Raw genomic sequence first — 21,458 nt, 5'->3', positions numbered from 1 at the left:
CTTTTTTTTCCAGGAAATTTTCTGGAAAACCAAAAACCTATTTTGTGTTGATTTTTGTTAATTTGTAATATATTATGAAAATCGTTGTGTACTTTAACTTTGTCCTGAAACATTTTGCTGTAAAATGCGCTATTTTCAATTTATTTCAATATTTTAGGTTTTTCCGTGACGAATTCCAGAAAACAAAATAGTAGTTATTAGTGTATTTTTGTAAATTTTTTGTATGTTATGGTAAATTTGGCTCTCTTTAATTTTAGTGTCTCTACCTTTCTTCGTAGAACGCACCGTTTTCCAGTTATTAATTTATTCCGCATTTTTCCGGGACAAATCCCGGAAAAAACGTTACCAAAATAAAGTGGATTTCGGTGGATTTTGATATGTTATTCTACAAATTTTTCTGCAAATTTTGATATAATAAAACCTTTTCTTGCAATTTGTCCGTAAATCGACCCCTTTTTCTCATAAAATGCCTGGACTATGAATCCTTCAGAGAAACGGTGTTGCTGTGTAGCGGGAGGAGGTTGAAGGGAGGAGGGAGGTTTATCACCGTTACAGATCAGCACTTCCCCTACAGCGGGCGACGTTGAGGCGTGTCAGTGTCATCCCCACCCTGCTCGTCTTCCCGGAGCTTGGCATCAACTTTCACGTCGAGCAGCACAAGGCAGACACTAAAAATGCCAAATTAGCCAGTTTTCCTAACCAAATAAACTGATATTTAATGCGGTGACCTTATACTTTTAATATACCATTTTGTTCAGAAAAATATAATCTTTTCCAATATAGATTCAAATTTTAATTTTTCTCATCGAATAACTAGAAATTCGTCAACGAATTGCTTGTTTTTACCATTTTTTTAAATATATTTTGCGTCACGATTTACAAAATATAAAACTATATTGGAAAAACTGCATTACTTTTCTCGTCAGATTAATAATCTGGAAGCTGTAGCTATCATAATTCTCGAGAAAATAGGCTAGTAGTGGACGCATGTATAACTGGTTTTAAAAAGGGGTATATACCACTCTTAAGTCCCAGTCACTTGTGTAAATTTGCTGCACTTCAGTTCTTTGATATTATAATGATAACTTTCTAATGTTCACAGATAACTTTCTAGATATCTGTTGCTATCTTCCTAGTTAAGAAGTGTTCGGGCGCGTCATTAAATAGGGGATTTACTGACTTTTTGGACGAGTCATGAAGAGAGTGTATTTTTACGATGTGTGCGCACTATGCAACAAAATTTTTACAGGATGAAAAAAAGGCTACATACAAAAGAAAACATGTGTTTTTAAATCTTATACTTTAGAGATTGATATTGAATACTGGTCCATATTAATAAAAATATATATTTATTGTGAGTATTAGTGATATAAATTGTGTTTATATACTTTAGATATTGATACTGAATACTGGTCCATATAAATAAAAAATATATATTTATTGTGAGTATTAGTGATAGGTATAAAGTGTTTATAAACTTTTTCAAGTGTATTTATATAAGTGAGGTTATGCTCCTGTACGTAATACAATTTTATTTGCATTATATATTATAAATTATTACACTATTGTTTATAAATAATTAAAATTAATACAATAGTTTTAAATAAAATTAAATATATTTTGATGTTCATTATTTATTAAAATTCATCTCGATTACTTTACTAAATTAAATAATTAATTTTATATACGTATAATATTAATATCGAATAAATCAGCATTAATTATTATTTGAATTTTATTGACGTTATACTTAATCAACAGTATTTATAATATCACACTTTATTATTTATTTCTATTAATTATTTGCATACACAATTAAAGTTAGTTTTTATTATGCCAAGAAAGTATAACTTCTAACCCGCATACATAAGTGCACGCACCCTTTTTTTTAAAAAATAAATAAAGCTATTCTATGGAGAATGATCCTCCTGTGGGGATATACCTTTTCTGTGGTTAAGTCCCAGTCAGATGTGCAGATTTGCTGGATATCGTTCAGTTCTATGCTGTTATAACCTTTCTGGTTCAACATGAGTGTCAGAAAGCGGGATATTGTACGGCTTTCATTTCAACATGCTGAGAACCAAAATAACCAACGTAAAAGAAGCTGGTTTAAACCTTAAAAAAAATTGTTTAAACAAAATAAACAGGTTTTTGGTTTTTAAAAGAAACTTTCACCCCCCCCCCCCCCCCCCCCATCAATGCTTTGTAAACATGTTAGGAGACAATCATAAGCAGTAAGTATTTCATAGTGTACGGATCTACCGTTCATGTGAAACATTTTATTTAAAAATTTCACATTTCGGAGGAAAAAAATCTCATCTAATAGCCAACAATGCGCATTAAAGCATAATATTTAGAAAACTTTTCTGGGGGAGGAACATCAGACCGGGCAATTTTCTTTTGACGGGGGGGGGGGGGGGGGGGGGGGGTGACGGGGGGAGGGGAGCATTCCATACCAAGAACTCTAGTTGCAGAATCAGCTGGCCCCCCACACACCCCGCTGCGCCCCCGACGCTGCGCCAGTCCAGGGGCGCCAGTCACCCGCCCCGCCCCGCCCCGCCCCGCCCCCTCAGCGACCAGCCATTGTGGCCGTGGCATTTCCGGCATTTCCGGCATTTGCCGCGGAGTCCTGCAAGCCCGCGGCATTTCCTGCGCGAGTCATATGGCCCACGAAATGAGCCAAAGCCACAAATATTTACTAAGCGAGTTTTGCCGCTTGCACACAAAGAAAGAGGCTTGTTTGAGACAAACAAATAAACCACTAAACAAAAAAAAAATGGTTGGCCAAAACCATGGGGGTAGATCCCGGGAAGGTAAGCCGCACCCCCTCCCCCCCTCCTTTTCTAGAAATTAAAAAAACACTCCCTGAGGGGCCCTCGCTTACGCTTCCAAAATCGTGACTGTGAAATAGGTGTTAATTAACGTAAACATCAAAAATATGTTTTATGGAAAAAAGTGTCTTTATATTTTAAAGTTTTCTGCTTATTGTGAGCATATAGGCCAAAATATGGGCGTGCGTGTACAACATTCGAGATGACTTATGTCGGTTAAAACCCACGCCCAAAGCTCTCAGGCTGCCCCCCCCCCCCCCCCCCCACCACCCACCCAAAAATAACACGGACGAATATCTGCGCTCCCCTCCCCTGCGAATCCTACAGTTTTGCGCCTCAGGCCATAACAAATAAATGGTGGGGAAAAAAATTGGCTGGCCAAACCAAATTTTATGTGTAACAAAATTCGATTTCGTACTCCTGGCAAAATAAGTAGTTGAATTGACAAAATTACTTTGTCGAGCCAACCAAATCTTTCCTACTCAAAAATATTTGTCTGAATAAACCGTATGTATTTATTTGGCAACATAAAAAAATAGTTGTTGCTGAGGCAAAAAAAAAATTTTTCTTAGGTGTAACAAGTAATATCACTAACCAGGAGACAGAGTTTTTCGTGGCAGGGTTTTTTCTGCAGTGGGTTACCACCGTCTTCCGCTATATACGGGTGAAGGGAAGAAAATACCAGTCCTGGACCCGGGAAGGAAATTTCCGATCCGAACGAAAAACGTAAAATGTAATTTACAGGGAAGCTTTACTGTAACTTTGACTTAAGTGTACATATTAATAATGATTGTCCTTATTTTTACATTTAAAAAAAAACTGTGTGAATTATACAGTCCACGCGAACCTAAGGAGCATAAGCAAAATTAATGTTGGGGAATGAGTTGAAAAGGGCGGGAGAGAGAGATAGAGAGAGAGAGAGAGAGAGAGAGAGAGAGATAGAGAGAGATAGAGAGAGATAGAGAGAGATAGAGAGAGAGATAGAGAGATAGATAGAGAGATAGAATCACTTTGTCCAATGTTTGCTTTCAAATTATTATTTTTTGTCGGTGTGGGTATGATAGATTTCTATAAATATGAATAACACACGCAGAATTTTATTATTGCTAGGGGCCAAGCCAGGTAGAGATTTGGCTATACTAACAGTTGAATGCGAGAAGATAAGGTTAACGTTCTTCGACTGACAAAAGTGTTTGGAGGTCCCGACATCTGAAACAATGCTACGACTTTGAACACACGTAGTTTGAAGCTCTCAAAATACAACAAGGAAAACTGATTACATGGAAACGCAAACGCCATCACAGCAGAACAATGACATCCATAACGATGAAGTGGATAGGGGAAAAGTGGTGTGAAGGAAAGACAACAACTGGGATATACATGTCTCTTACATAAGTAGTCTCATCAGTACAGTGCTCTGTTGGGTATTCAGTGATAGTCAGGAGGTAAGAAAAACTAGTCTGAAATGGAATCTCTTTGTACGAGAGTGACTGAACGTCGTAAGTTCCTGAGCGTTGGATTGGTTCATTGGTCGAGACGACAGAGCTCTTTTTCGCTGGCCTCCACGTTCACCTGATTTAACGCCATGCGATGTTTTTTGTTCCCCTTTGGGGCTTTATAAAAGATCGTGTCTACGTTCCGCCGCTACCTAATGATTTGCCAGAGTTGAGACACAGAATTGAAGAGGCTATTGCTTCCATTACTCCGGACGTGTTAACCAAAGTGTGAGAAGAATTGGAATTTAGGTTGGATGTGTACCATATAACTAAAGATGCACATATTGAACATTTGTAAAAAAACAAATTGGTTGTCTGTAAAGTCGGTTTACGGTCGATAGTTAAACGTGACAACGTCATAACAAAACATTGATGAAATGATTGCATACTTTATGAATAAAATTGAATCATTTTAATTTCAATAATAAAAGAATAAATACTTGAAATTATACTAGTAATCAGATTTTAAAAAGGCAAGAATAATTAACCTTTATTGCCGAAATTGTTGTTGTAATAAGCAATGAAAATCACATTAACTTTTCACTTCACTTTATAAACAGTCGAGTGGAAGAGAGATAGATGCGGCACAAGCGTACAACGAGCGTAACGGGACACAGCGTAACGGAACAATGTGTGGAACGGGACACAGCGTAACGGAACAATGTGCGTAACGGGACACTTTTTCGTGCGTGCAGCCACCGTTCGTCGATTTAGTAGACGTCACGTCAAAAAAATGACTAGGTTAGTTTACCTTCAATTTGATGTGTATTTAGTTGTAAGTAGTCTAAATTAAACTGTTATACCATTGAAACCGGGACACATTATTTTATGGACAAACTGTATAACACTTTGGTACAGGTACTAGCGCTCATCGACAGGCACTATGAATCACATTCAAGGTAACCACAAATTTTGTATTGCATCTTACACCTCCCCCTTTTTTTTTTTTTTTTAAAGATTTGAGCCTAGTTCTGTTTTTCATCTCAGTTAAGTAAGGAAAAGCACCATCGCGTATTTTTTAAAAATGGATTTTGAGATTTTTATTGTGTGTTTTATAGATGTCCCAACGCGATTTTTCTGGGTCACTTCTTTAAAGCCTCAATTACACTAGTCGAGTTTAATAGCTACTCGTCGGCAGGGGCGGATCCAGAGGATTGACTTCTCAGGAAGGGGGGGGGGGGACCTGTAGTATGAACCTAGTTTATTAACTGTTTATTATTTAGGAAGTCTTATTAACCAGTGTATATGTATAACTGTACTATGTGATATAGGTTAGATTGTGTTCTGCGTTAATATCTATACTTAATTTTGTTTACTGTAATTATGTATTACTTTTCTTTTATATATAATATTATCTAAATAGGTGCTTATTCATGGAAGTGCAGCTGTTTTATTATTTTAATTTTGTATGTTTTTAGTACTGTTCTTGTACCTGTTTATGTGTTTGTATTTTATGTTTATTTGTATTTTTATGACATATTCTATACCATTTTGTATGGTCTATTGAATGAAATAAAAATCAGTCAATCAATCAACCCTTCTGGGGAGAGGGGTCACGTGCCCCTGATTTCCCTCTATTTCCACCTATGCTCGTCGGTGAAAAAAAAAAAAATATTCAGCGCGTTTGAGCGTGTCGTAACTAGTTACATAAGCAAGTGCGTTCTGATGCACTCAATTATATATATATATCTATATCGCTTTGAAAATAACTTATGGGCGTATGTCCCGTTCCAGGTCATGATTTTAGATTTATATTAATCACTGATCAACTTTTAGACATTTTCAATCGTTTAACTTTCACGAAATGAAAAATATAAATAGTTGCATACTTTTTGCATAATTAGCTGCCAAAGTTACATTTTTAACCTTTTTGGGTTGTACAAATAAGGAGAATTTAATTTATTGCAGAACTGAAACTTTTTAGGATTAACTGCTATGCCACTGGCTACTTCAAGAAATAGTTTGCATTTCTTTCAGAAAATATTAATTAATTTTACCTGACATTTCAAAATTCTCAAAATTTGTATGATCTTGACAGCCAAGAAACATGAAATGAGTTTTTGTGATAGAAATGCAAACCATTTCTTGAAGTAGCCAGTGGCATTGCAGTTAATCCTAAAAAGTTTCAGTTCTGCAATAAATTAAATTCTCGTTATTTGTACAACCCAAAAAGGTTAAAAATGTAACTTTGGCAGCTAGTTATGCAAAAAGTATGCAACTATATATATTTTTCATTTCGTGAAAGTTAAACGATTGAAAATGTCTAAAAGTTGATCAGTGATTAATATAAATCTAAAATCATGACCTGGAACGGGTCATACACCCTTATACCAGCAGTACAAGAAAAAAATAAAATATATTTAGATGCATCTTTTATATCATAAAATTATATCACGATAATAATACAAACGAAATATTTACGAAAACATTAAACAAAGACAGAAGGCTAAATATAGAAATAAAATATTAATAGCTACTACACTTGCTATTGCGGCCCTAAGTTATACCTATGTGTAAATGTATTTTAATGGCTATTCCCTAAGCGAACTGTGCGTATTGTCGGAATGAAAAGTGCCCTACGTTTTAATGCCATCTATGAGCTACCCCTTTTCAAGAAAGGGTTAGCAGGTAACACGTGATTGAGAAACAAACCAAATCCAACGTTTAAACGCTGCTCCAACTCGGCTCGGTAGTACAGTTCTCTTAGGCCACGTCTACAATGTCACGGAAGCGGAGACGGATCACGTAAACGGAGACGGAGCTCACGGACAGGAGTACTTATAATGGCACGAATACGGACACGGACCCGAACGGAGTTAGCTCGGCAATGTTCTGTTCTGTTCTTCTGTTTACGTTACTTCGAGCGACCAATAGAAGCCTGGTGTTTGGTCACGGTGGTAGCCTTGTTTGTTTACGTTCTATCAATACTTTACAGTCTAGTTTCATTAAATATGTAAATCCTGACAGATTTTTATTTCTTGATATAAATTTTTGTTACAATTAAATTAGTTTTTCGTAATCGTGAAGTAAAATCTTATTGGTTAGAGTTTCTTTGCGTTTCCATGTAATTGTAGAAATGACCTTACTGAAATAATTTCCTTGTGAACGCACTGAATGTTAATCAACGCTCAGGGATGAAAGAATAGACTCACCTCGAATGAACAACGAAGTTAAAAAAAAATGGGTGCGTGTACTTATGTACGCGAGTTAGACATTATACTTACTTGTCGTAATAAAAAAAACCTAACAAATTTTGCATACAAATAATAAATACAAAATAAAATGATAATAGGACTGGAGTTATATCATAAATACGATTGGTAAAGTATAAATATAAGAAAATTACAATTATTAAATGAATACTCAGTATTCGATATTAATATATACACGTGTATAAAATAATTATTTAATTTAGTAAAATATTCGATATAAAGTTAAATAAATAATTAATATCAATAAATATGCTGAATATTTATTCAGATTTTTTAATTTAATTATTTATTAAATAATAAAGTAATGCTTTATAATGCAAATATATTTTACACATGGGAATATAACATCACTTATGTAAATACACTGCAGAATACACTTGAAAATTTTATAAAGCCAATTTCTTATCACTAATATTCACAATAAATAAATGTTTTTAATTATATGGACCAGTATTTAATATCAATCACTAAAGTATAATATTTAAAAACACGTAATTTTTTTATATTTACATGAAGCCTTTTTTTTAGTCCTGAGAAAATTTCGTTGCATCGTAAAGATTCACTCATTTTGTCCATAACGTGCCTAAAGAAGTATAGTTAAAAAAAAAAAAAAATGGTTGTCTCTAAAGTTGGTTTACGGACGATAGTTTAACGTGACGTCATAACAAAACATTGATCAAATGATTGCATAGTTTTATGAATAAAATTGAATAATTTTTTTTGAATTATCACTATTTTGTATGGATACAAAGAAGGAGCGAAATGAAATCTACAAATTATTTGATAAATTTACTTTTATTTGCACTCATTAACTCAAATATGTTTATTACTTTAACGAAGAGATTATTTTAACTATAACTTTTATACATGTTTGCTATTTAACTTCTTCCAATCTGTGTTATTCTGTTAAGGATAGGACGATGATAGGAAAAGTAGGAAACGAATGGGAGTGTTTCAAGTTTAATGTGCCTCGAAAAAGTCAAATCGATGGTTGTTCCAATCGAGTGGAAGAGAGATAGATGCGGCGCAAGCGTAAAATGAGCGTAACGGGACACATCGTAACGGGACAATGAGTCATCCTTTTTTTGCGTGTAGCCGGCGTTCATCGATTTATTAGACGTTGTCACGTCAAAACATGTTCAGGATTCCGCGTGCATAGAACAGGCGCCCAAGAACAGAAGTTTCCATATTTGTAATTGTTCAGTGTCTTTCGGCAGGCGCGAATCGCTTCGAGGACCGAGCGGGCGGCCCGAGGACGCGACGAGGCGTGACGTCCCGCAGCAGTGCCCCGTGACTGCGTCGAGCCGCGGCCCAAGGACTCTCCCCGGGCCCGCGGTCCCCGTGCAGCGTCTGGCTGACGCAGCGATGGCGACTCCTTCAGAGCCACAAACTGCCACGAGAACTAAACCACGCAAAATGTAATTAAAAAATTTAATCTAAACTGCAAAACGAAATAATTCCAGTACTTACTCTCAAACAAACTAAATAAAACCAACGAAACCTGAACAGTAAAGCCCGCTGTTCGGTTAAAATCAAGTACCCTCCCCTAAACCTGTCAAAACTAACACAGCTAAATTCAAAAATTCAACACGCACAATTACAGTCACAAAAATTACCCATGAATTAAAAATTTAATTAACACCAGGCCACCTAGTTATGTCACCAAATGCTCCGCAGCTTTCAAACCAATCATTTTTAATTATTCCCCGTCACACCTAAATTATTATAGGATCACCACTGGAGGTTATGGGCCGCGTTCCGCGGGCCTGGTACTCCTCGCGGGCCTCGGGGTTCGATGTCAAGTTCACATACTCTGCCCCTGGGTCCGCCGTGGCGATGATGAGATCCCAGTCAGCCAGCCATTCATTAAGCAACCAATCCGAGCCTAGTCGCCGTCCGGTCTCGGTACTCAGACGATGAGTGAGTGGCGGTTGTCGCTTCATTTTATGTTGGAAGAAGTTGAAACATAAGGAGATTATACTGCAACTATGTGAAGGAAATGCTGAAACAACGCTGATTTCCAAAATAAGGACTATGGAAGGTTGTTTAAAACATCTAATCAATAGACTCTTGTTAAGGGATGACCAAGGCGACGCGGCATTTTTCGATTACATTCAAACACGATGAAACCATTCTCTTATCATAAGAGTTTCAAGTACTGACGGTTTATCATGTTGCCCGACTGTGAGTGGTTAAGTAGCTAATCATTTCGGCCGTGTTGAGTGCGGCTTCGTGTACTCTGCTCTCTAGCGGCGTGGCCGCGAGGCTCTGCTGCCCTGGCGGCTGCCACATGCAGCTGACGCGTCATGGGAGACACTTCCACGACACTCCCTTGCAGCAGTGCTCTGAGTCAGCCGCTGCATAGGACTCCCACCTTGAGGCTCGGGTCATCACGCCGTCTACTTGGAGTTGTTATCAAGAAGAGCCCGCGGAAAGTCCGGAAGGGGGAGTGAAAAGGGGGGGGGGGGGGGTCACGAAAGTTTTGAGCGTGGAGTTAACCGACACAAGTCATCTCTGGTCAGGGTGTATACTGCCCATATTTTGGTCTATATGCATGCAACAAGCAGAACACTGAAAAAAAAAATACAGAAAGTTTTCCATAAAATATAGTTTTGACATCAAACCGGTTTCACAGTTACCCTACAGCAAACGCAAGGGTAAGTAAGGGTATTCTTAGATCCGCAAGGGTGGGGAGGGGGGGCTAGATATATGCCCATGGTCATTGCCATTAATTAAGGACCAGTTCTAAACTTTTAACACTTTACCTCCGTTGAATTTGTTCTTCTGTAACAAATATTTTCAACATATTTTACTTAGTGATTGTGTGTGAAAATATTTGTGACAGAAAACAAATGAAAAGAAGGTAGGCATGGTCTTAAAATTTCAGTTTTAACCCTTAAATAATACTTACTACACAAATATGATACAGTTTACATGACGTGTGAGGCAGAGCCTAAGGAAGTAAGGACACGTTCATCCCCCTTTCGAGCCTGGTCGCAAGCAGTAACGGACCGACCCTCGTGGGTTCTTGCGAGTAAAGCCCCTGTTGCAACTGTACAGTCGCGTCTGCTAATTTGTTCGAGCTGATGACGAAGACAATGCCATCGCTACAATCAATTGACGGCAATTAAGTTTGCTGCGGTCTTTCCTGGTTGAACAACTGGTCTGAGCACTGCTTTTGATTGGTTCGCGTGATTTGTGACGTCAAGTGCTGGTTGATCCAGTCATTAGGACCTGACCCGTTTGACACGAACTGGGAAACTTTAACTTTTGACGTCAGACAGATCCAACACTGAAAGAAACTCGACCAATCACGAAACACAGATGGTGCTACGGTGTTTTTAACTCTCAGCTAGCGTCGAAATATTTTCGCAAAAAATACATGCCCCTATGTACGTTGAATAAAATCAAAGTGTTAAGTAGATAATTCTGTTTGCTAATTAACGTACTTTAATATGCTTATTATGTTTTGAAATAATGTTTTAATTTTAATTCGTTTTGGCATTATTTCGTACTAAATGTTTATTATAAATTACTCTCAAGTTAAAGACAGTAGTCCATCTGAAAATGTAATTTCTAAATACAATTTCATGTGTGTCAAATTAATAATAAAATTGTCTCCGAAATATAACATATTTTCATTAAAATAAAACTATAAAGCAATCATAAAATCAAGCAAAAAATACATACATATATGATAATCTACAAAGGAACGTCTTAAAGTAAGTCACAAGAAAATATTAAATTATATATTATTGAGATTATCACTGCACATCTATTTTTATTTCTCATCATAATCTCCAAAATTACCTATACAGTCGTTTCATGCAAGCTGCATTAAATTCTTTGAGTTGCTGTCTGAGCCACATTAGGACACGCAACTATGTTATCGTACAATCATCGAAATCAGTTGCCATTTTGAAACAGAATGACGCATGGGTGCGAATGCCACAGAGTCAATATGAAATGAGTATCATAAATCTGGATGCTGCTGCCATCAATTAAAATTTCTGGAAAGTACAACTACTAAGATAAATCTTATCAATTTGTGACTTACTTAATGACATAGTTTCGAACCAAGATGCTCTATGCTCTAATGCTTATCTTGCGTGTGAACCATGTGCATCGGCTACGGAAATTGTGGTACGCTACCTGGACATACAACAAGATGTGCAAAGCTACAGAAGAAAAAAAACTACGCAATTCGGAAGCGTGTGGTGTCTACGAAAAACATTTATGAATACGCTGAGGTCGTAATAGTAGTTATTCTTCCATAATTCATTTTTAAACTTTATATTTAGGACATTGAAAATGACTCAAATACGAGTTTTTAGGAAAAGAAATCCTCGGTAAAGATTCTTAAAAGCACTCAAGAGACTTGCACTACACCTTCATAATGTTTCCACCATCTTAGCTTTCCGCTCAAATCTCACAGCCCTACGCTTAGAGGCGATACCGTGCTAGAAGCACCAGCGAGCATTGCACTTATCATCCCGCCTTACAAACACAAAAACATTCCTGACTAGGCGGGCCCCTTAAGGGCATATTTGAAACACTAAGCATGGGCTCAAGTCCCTTTCCCCTCTCCCTGCCCAGTAACTATAGTCTTTTCAACGCACAAAAATTTCAGTTTTGTTACCACAATCGACACTCAAGTACGAGCGTCATCACTATAGATCGTCTCACGCTTAGATTGCAGCACACGGCCTATGGCTAGCGCTGTTGCCACATCTCTTAACACGTTACGAAAAATTTCATAGGGATGAACTCCTTTGGAATTCTGAGTACACGAGACGTATTTTAAGAGCCCATTTTAGTAATTTATAAAATTTTTAGGCCTAAACCTACTATCACGCTCATAAATCTGTAATAAATCGCCTCTTTTAAAATAAAACAAGACTAAGTTCATAAGCATTCACTTGATAAATAAATAAACAGTATACAGTACCTTAAATGTAAAATTCATATGATATTTGGCAACAGCGTATACAGAAACGAGGACAGCGCTTGCGGCAGTCGGAATGCGTTAGAGAGACGGCGCCCATTTACTTCCACACTGCAATCTAAGAGTGGGACGCTGTATAGAATGTGTGCGGGGGCCACGGCTCGGGAGGCCAGTTAAGGCAATTAAGTTGCGGTTTGAAACACACCCATCCTGTCAGGGGCATCGCCTCAATGTACAACCCACCCACGCCTAGCAGCACAACCTCGTTACGTCGACCCATTTTAGCAACAAATAGCAAACACAATGCCTCACGCGATAACCAAACAGATATAAAACGCACTAACAGACTATTTAGAAAAAAACACTAACCCGGCAAACATACGGTAGGGGCAAGATGGGGTAGGTAAGGTTTAAACCACTGTAGCATTAAATGCTGTAATCTTAGAAACCATATTAATTTTTTTCGAATAACATACATACCCTAGCAATACATCGGAACAATCAAAATTTGAAATCACATAACATACACGGTAATATTTGTTTTTCTTCAAGCTCTGCAAACACCCCATCTTACCCCTTATACGGGACAAGATGGGGTTTGATATGGGGCAAGATGGGGTAAAATATAGAATCTTCATTTTGAACAATGAATGCATGTATGTCCCGCTTCATCATCGTCGTCATCAATGCCAGCACATGAACAGTGTGACCATCGACCACAAGAACCACACGATACCCATCCTTATGATGATTGTGAATACAGACCGCCACAATACAAGCACTCCGCGTCATCTTCATCACTGTCCGAGGAACTTGTATCTTCTTTATTTATTTTACCTTTCTGTCTTGTTTTCCCTTTCGGCTTTCCAGTGCTGTTTGTGGTTTTCTTTTGTTTCTTCGTGACAACCTTTCTTTTAGTATGAAGGTCTTCTAGTTCTCTCTTGTAAGGAGATGATGTCAATATTGTTGTCTTACCACGCCTAGCATTTGGCCTTGTTGGTCTTCCTGTGTTGTCAACATGAGGAATAGGTAAGATATGATGTGGTGGAGTAGTTGTAAACGAACTCGGTGTTCAAGTTGACAATGATGTCGCTGCAACATTCTCTTATGGAGGACTTGAGGGTAGGCCTAGTTCGGGACCAGGTTGTGAAGTTCACAGTGATGGCAATGCGACATTCTCTGATGCAGGTGTTGAGGGTATTTCGAGCCCGTTTACCCAGGTAGACAAACAAGGCTGAGGATTGTTTGTGGATATCGGCGTTGAAAGTTCTTCAGACGCTAGCCTATCCTCAAAAGGAATAACAGGAATAAACCTATTCGTTGTCTCAGAAGGCATAAATTCAACATCAGAGAAAACAGTTGGATCCACAGGCCAAATTACGGTTGTACGGAAACCATTTATTGCGCAGGACATTGTAGCAGCTATTATGAATGCGCTACCACATATTTCTGCCACCTGGAAGTTCGTGATCACTTCCTGGATGAGACCGTAGCCACGTAGTTGCAGCTCTGTCATAAAATACACTGAGGTTTCATGAATGCCACGTCAAGTAGCTGCATGCGGTGCGTGCAGTGTGGCGGAAAGCAGAGGAGTATAACACCATTTTCTCGTGCATAATCAATATCTAAGGTGGATGTTCTTCGTGTGTGTGGAATGACCATCCAACAAAAGCAATACACGATTGTCTTTAGATGCATGTGTGAACTCAACAAATTTCTTGAACCACGACAAAAATATGTCTGATTGCATCCATCCACTTTCATGACACACTGCCCATGTTCCAGGCGGAGCTCCATCTAGAAGTTCACGCTTCATATGCAGCCTTGGAAGAAGCAGCATTGGCGGCAGATACACGTCAGATGCACTGAAGCAAATTTCCACAGTTATGGTGGTTCCTCTTTCTGCAGAAGTAAGCGCACCAACCTGTTTTCTACCCTTCGCACTTATTATTTTGGACTTCGATTTTGGGAGAACTGACACTCCAGTTTCATCACAATTTAACAGTTTATCAGGGGTTAAATGAAGCTCATCTACAACACTTGTGAGCAATTCGAAAAACTTCGAAACAACAACCTGATTAAATCCCATTGCTCGTGCGATGGAAGTTGGTTCAGGTTTGCGCTAAGTGAGATCAGGGTGTCTCTTCAAAAAACCTTTTGCCCAGTCAATACCAGCCATACCTTGCTCTCGGTCAAAATTATGTTTCATTTATTCTTTTCGGCAAGCTGAAATGCTAGTTTTCTTAGTTCCGTAACTGAAAGTCCAAAGAATCTAACTTCCATGTCCTTTAAGATAAGCCGCTAGTTCAGCCTCTTCAGACTGAGTAAACACAATTTGTTTTGAGCCTAACCTATCTTTCAAGTTCACGTCCGGATTATCTTTCCTTTACTTTTCTCTCTAGAGTTGTTTGGGGAACACCAAAATGTGCTGCTGCTTTGTTGTAGCCCATTCTACCACTAACAACTTCATTCACTGCTTCTCTCATATTTTTTTCAGGCCAACTCTGTCTCTCAGTTTTCCGTTTGTAATTTCAAACCATGGCCTCTGAAACAATGAACCAATAAAAACTAATATTGGAGGTATCGGAGGTATAAATAGACAACTACACGGCATGAAATGACATCAAGACAATAATTTTATTTATTTATAAAAATGTATGGTTCTTTTGCATTTTTATTAACTTCGACAATGAGTTTAATATTCTTCCCTCTAAATAACTTGTACACCCTATAAGTTTAAAATTTTGTAAGGTGTAAGTTCCTAAATAACAAATCACAAATTTAGGCCTATATCTATATATGCCTCGCCATGATAGGATTCGAAACTGGAACCCCTCGCACCACCGCCCGGCGTGCAACTGACTGTATTAGTCCTAAAGAAATCAGCTCACCGCACAACAATGAACCCACAATTTGTGGATATACCGTTAGGTAGGTAATTATAACTGTTAGTTGGTGGTAAAGTTAGTTTGACATCACTTTCAGAGCAAAGTGTTTGCGATGGAGGGACTTGTAAAAAGTAGCGTAACTTAATTAAATGCAACAGAGTGTAACGTAAATTACTAAAACATAGCTAACACAGATCTTGATTTAGAGTGTATGCCTGTATAAAATAAGCTTTCGAGACTTGTAATTACTACCAATTTAAAGTATAAGCAGCGCAAATACACATTATACCCACTGAAAAACACCAATTATTCTCAAAGTCATCATAAACACAAAAACTTTTGTAAGGGGCAAGAGGGGGTAGCCCCATCTTGCCCCGCCCCATCTTTCCCCTTCCGTACTGCAAATAAACATGGCCACCCAAAACACAAATGCGAGAGAAAGAAACTCCAACAAACCTGTTAGTTTGAAGCTTGATGACAGAGTATTTGCTTAGTCACGCGTATTTGTATAATCTTTGCACGAGTCAATAGTGAAAACACTTCACAATAAAGTAAAAAATTACATCACCACCTTCAAAAAACAAAAAAATCACCATAACAAGCACAAGTGAAAGTATAATCACGCGTCACGCTCTTGACTGACAAGGAAAATGTCTAGGGATGTACTTTCAGAGTTCCCGCCAGGCAGCAGTACATCACAAGCCCATTAGCAGGCGTAACCCGTCTTGCCTCGCTACCCCATCTTGCCCCCCCTTCCACTATGCAGATCTTCAGGAATAAAAACCACGAGATCAGAAACTGCTCAAGATGTGTGAGTGATGTATGTTTACTAAAAAAGCATTCAAGAATGCTCTGAGGATGGAATGGTAGATTTGTTTCCGTAGTTACTATTTAAACTGTAATTTTAAAGGGTGAAAATGGCTAAAACGCTTGTTTTCAGTATAATGTTTAGGCAAGAAACATACGGTAGAGATTCTTGAAAGCACTCAGGGGACTTGCACTTATTTGCTAATTTCTACGCCATATAATGTTATGGTTACCACTTGAAGGTCACAGTTTCCCTAATATCCATGGCGGGAAGACTAAGCAGCCTTGCGCTTAGAGATGGTACCGCATCACTGACAAATACATCCAAATTAGATGGGGCCACCAAAGATTGCTCCGTATCAATTGGTAGGAACTCGACCACGTGTTTTAGCCATTTTGACTGTTATAAAAACACAGTTTAAAAACGAAGTATGGAAATATAACTACTCATCCGATCTCAGTGTATTCTTAAATAGTTTTTTGGTAAACAGACACTACTCGGATATGCTGAGCAGTTTCTGATCGTGTGGTTTTTTGGGAAGCTCTGCACACCGTGCGTGTGCCCGGGCAGGCGGGGCCAGGCGGGGCCAGGCGGGGCCAGGCGGGGCCAGGCGGGGCCAGGCGGGGCCAGGCGGGGCCAGGCGGGGCCAGGCGGGGCCAGGCGGGGGCTGGCGGGGGTAGGCGGGTGCAGACGGGTGCAGACGGGGGCAGGCGGGGCCAGGCGGGTGCAGGCGGGGCCAGGCGGGTGCAGGCGGGGGCAGGCGGGGGCAGGCGGGGGCAGGCGGGACCAGGCGGGGGCAGGCGGGACCAGGCGGGGGCAGGCGGGTGTTCCGCAGAGTATGACGTGTCATGATCACGGACACAGATGCCCCCCCCCCCCAAAGACAGGCGATCCCGGAGGACTGAACGAGGTCGTCCGACGCTAAGATTAGGAAATGATTCAGATGGAGCATTAGCCGTCATACGTGCAGCCGTTTTTTTCCACAATATTTTCTCGCGTTTATTTATATTTGTAACAGCTGCTCTAGCCCTGCCTTTACTAAACGACTGTAGTTAATATGTTCGGAAGAAATTTATATCAAAATATTAACTGGTTTTTATGTTGTATATTTTAAAAAGTCCGAAAGGAATCCACATAATACAAATTTAATGATATGAGTTGACTTTTCCCCTCCAGTTTAACCTCCAATGTTCATCTGTAAACAAACGGCCGCCATATTGGTACGTGTGGTTACACTCCCCTACAATCGGACCCTAGCGCTCCACGTGTGCGTGTTCCCGCAGTCTGCGGGGCGGACGACGACTCACGACTCACCCTGATGAGCGTCCTGACGCGGCGCGCCAGCAGCGTCGCGCGCACGCGGGAGCGCGCGCCCAGGGCGCAGGCGGCGAGCGCGTCGTCCACGTCCAGCCACGACTCCATCACTGGCCGTGCTCCGTGCTCCGTGCTCCGAGCTCCGCGCAGTTTATAAATACAGACCGCGCGCGCCGCCCCGGCAACCCTCCTCTCGCGCCTATCAATAGACCCTCGACTCTCGCATCTACGGCCGCCGCAAGAACCAAGCCATTCCCGCGCCAACTTGAAAAAAAAAAACCGAGCGAGTCTTTCAGTACTCGCCTGTTTAGGGGCGTTGCCAGCCGGGGGGGGGGGGTTTATGGTTTAAACCCCCCCCCCCTTAGCACCAAATCTTTAATTTCTTATTCATCACTCAAACAAATTTCATATTAAAATTAATAAAATTTTTACCATTACAATATTTCAATTTAAGTACCGAAAAAAAAACTGCTAAAATAGCACTATTTTACAACTTAAAATCCTAATTTTCCCGGGGGAGGATCCCCCCCCCCCCCCCGCTTTAATACGGGGGGGGGGGGGCCGCATGCTTCTTAACACCCCCCCCCCCCCCCCATACATAAATCCTGGCTACGCCACTGTCGCCAGTGACATGTAAACATCATCTAACCTCGGTAACGAACAAATTCACGTGTTCTCACGTTGCAAATACACTTATAATAAGAAACTCGGACACGGAAATTTAACGTAGAATTCCTTATAAAAAAAAACTGCGAAAGTGAACAATACACGCAAGCTGTGTTTTCATTTCAACTACATTTCTGGACGCGAATCGCGCCTATTTTCTGCATCCGCCGCTAGAATTGGCTGCCGGAGCAGCTACGTCGACGTCATTCATACATAAAACAAAAATAATCCGCGCATTGTTGCAAATAAAGGATCGCGTTCATTACCTGTTGTTTTGTACCTCAGTTAGGTCGGCAGCGAGCTAGTAAAAATCATTCCTTGTTTTGTATCATTTTGTTAAACCGTAGTAATGACTGGTTTGATAACAACACTTCACTGTTTCTTAACAAGTCACAATGATGATAACTGCGGGTAGGGGGGAGGGAAGGTGTGTCCCTCATCAGCATGATTATATGATAACTGGTGAAATTTTTGACGTGACGTCTAATAAATCGATGAACGCCGGCTGCACGCACTAAAAAGTGTCCCATTACGCACACTGTCCCGTTACGATGTGTCCCGTTACGCTCATTGTACGCTTGCGCCGCATCTATCTCTCTTCCACTCGATTGGAACAACCATCGATTTGAATTTTTTGAGGCACATTAAACTTGAAACACTCCCATTCGTTTCCTACTTTTCCTATCATCGTCCTATCCTTAACAGAATAACACAGATTGGAATAAGTTAAATAGCAAACATGTATAAAAGTTATATATAGTTAAAATAATCTCTTCGTTAAAGTAATAAACATATTTGAATTAATGAGTGCAAATAAAAGTAAATTTATCAATTAAATTGTAGATTTCATTTCACTCCTTCTTTGTATCCATACGAAATAGTGATAATTCAATAAAAATTATTCAATTTTATTCATAAAAGTATGCAATCATTTGATCAATGTTTTGTTATGACGTCACGTTAAACTATCGTCCGTAAACCGACTTTACAGACAACCAATTTTTTTTTCTATTCATGATCTGCACCATGCTGGTTAAACGCCTCAAAATATTGGCTAACTTTGCACTACGGAAACAGTTTTAAATTGCTTTATTTTTATGGACGTGATTGTGTTTAACGACGGAAATACTAATTCATACTTACTTATCAATATTAGACGTGATCAAGCACAATTTTTCACAATGTTTTGAGCGGGACAATATGGCAATGGCGATGTTAAAAGGTAACTTCAATTGTCACAGCATGCCGTTTCCAGCACTGTCATATAGATAGGTCTGAAAACTTAACTTACCTTCATTCTCCGTCAGCTCAGTGAAGCTTGCGGTGGCCTGCGAACTAACGGCGCTAGTAGTAGTTGAGCCCATCATTAACATTGTGTTAAATGGGAGTTTCATATAAAAGTACGTATATAAAAAAACTGTTTCGTCTTAAACGTTGGGTAAAGTTTAGGGTTTTTAATTTATTTGGAAGCTTTGTAGGGTTTGAATACATAACAGTCAGTGACTTGTAACTTTGCTACAATTGTCAGTTAAAGTTTTAAACTAACAAAGATACTATTGGTGAACTGGCAAAATGCATGAGCTGATAATCTACGGGCTCGGGTCCGATACCCGCTAGGATCCTTTTTTTTTTTTTTTTTTTAACATTTCTATTTTAATATTTCCCGCAAAATTAAACTATTAATTACAGAAATTAAATATGTTTTAACAGTTAAATTACATAATCAGGCGAGATTTTGAATAAAATAAGCATTTACGAAAATCCTAGCAAGTAATTTTTATTTACTATCGGAAGGAACATTACATTTTTCCATTATCTAATAAATTACTACGTTTTAACAGAAGTTTAAAATACTCAAATGAGCACGGAGTGTGTAGTGCACCAATTTTAGACTGTGTAAAATGGAAATTGGATCGGCGTGGAAGGAGCAATGAAAACGCTTACACATTTGCTGTCACAATATGATATTTAACATGACCCACGCTTTAGTCTGTCTGCCTCACGCTTAGATTGCAGTTCAAAGTCAATGGCAATCCAATCACTGTTGCCAGAGTGTTAGTACCCGGCGTGTTAACATTTTAAAAGTTTTATTTTGTATTACATTGTTACATTATTTGTGGATTTTTTTAATGCCTTAAAATAGTGTCAATCGACATTACTATTTTGGTTGTAGTCAATCTGACAGAAATAAATTAAATGCTAAATTTCCATTATTATTTTACAGGAGAAACTATTAGTAGCAGCCAGTCACTATTAATAATAAGGCATTTCATAAAAGTATGTGCTATGTTTAAAGAACAAAACCTTTTTAATATTATATTATATTAAAAATATTCTAACAAAAACAGTTGAAACCAAGTTGGTGTCTTTCAATTACGTCTCCTTAGATATAAAAAACAAATATCAGATGATGCTCTTGATGAAATACAAGAAAATATAATTCCTAAATTCTCATTAAAAATTTTACTTTACAAAATTCAATGTTTAAGATACTATCAAAAAATTCATTACATTAAAACGTTTTATCTGAAACTTTTGTGCTCTATGGCTTGTATCTGGCAACAGAGCACACCGAAACAGTGCTAATGGCAAAAATGGAGCACTAGAAAGAGATAGTAAATGCCCAAAAACTATATATTGTATATGCACTACTGTACTACCATGTAACCTGTTCAATGCAACTTTATTTTGGCGTAAAATAATCATTTTTTTGATTAAAATTCTTAAATAAATTTAGTTTAATTGATTTAAATTTAAAAGTAATTAAGTAGCAAAAAGTGTTAATTTTTAACTTGATAAATTAATTATGTTTATATGCAGGTCCTAAGTTCTTAAAAACGGGACATCCGTCCAACTATGCAAAAAACAAGATTCGAATTTTTCTTTTAATTGTAACTAAAATTTTGTATGCCTACGTAATTTAAAAAAAATAGTTGAACTATGTTTTTCATGTTTTTTGTATTATATGCTGACGACACTAATATATCTATACCTATACATGGAGATAACCCTTTAAGTTTAATTTAAAATATCAAAATTTTAACTAGGGACATTAGAGATTGGTTTAAGGCTAATGAATTAATTCTTAATAACACAAAAACAACGTGGCTGCATTTTAAACTTAATAACTTATACAATTTGCAAGACCCAACTGTATCGATAAATGGTGATAATATATCTCAATCAAATTCAACCAAAATACTAGGTATATATATTGACAAGAACCTTAATTGGAAATCTCATATTGCTCATTTAGCTATTAAAAAAAAAAAAAAAAAAAAAAGATCTCAATATTATT

At 38.3% G+C, this 21,458-nt stretch overlaps 1 protein-coding gene across 5 annotated transcripts in view; it reads right to left on the bottom strand.

Moving 5' to 3' along the window:
• LOC134530424 (uncharacterized) overlaps positions 1 to 21,458 on the bottom strand; it is a 170,824-nt gene that overhangs the window by 130,969 nt on the left and 18,397 nt on the right. The window contains exon 1 of one of the 5 annotated variants that reach the window (XM_063365230.1): positions 17,495 to 17,715. The exons of the other annotated variants lie outside the window; for them this stretch is intronic. Within the exon in view, the coding sequence (XP_063221300.1) occupies positions 17,495 to 17,602 (108 nt within the window). The 5' untranslated portion in view covers positions 17,603 to 17,715. Of the gene's footprint in view, positions 1 to 17,494; positions 17,716 to 21,458 lie in introns of those variants that run through there. 5 annotated transcript variants of the gene reach the window in all.

Source organism: Bacillus rossius, chromosome 3 (assembly GCF_032445375.1).
Source record: "Bacillus rossius redtenbacheri isolate Brsri chromosome 3, Brsri_v3, whole genome shotgun sequence".
NCBI classification, from domain to species: Eukaryota; Metazoa; Arthropoda; class Insecta; order Phasmatodea; family Bacillidae; genus Bacillus; species Bacillus rossius.
Note: the sequence above shows the minus strand (reverse complement) of the source record. Positions and strands in the feature narration are given on the sequence as shown.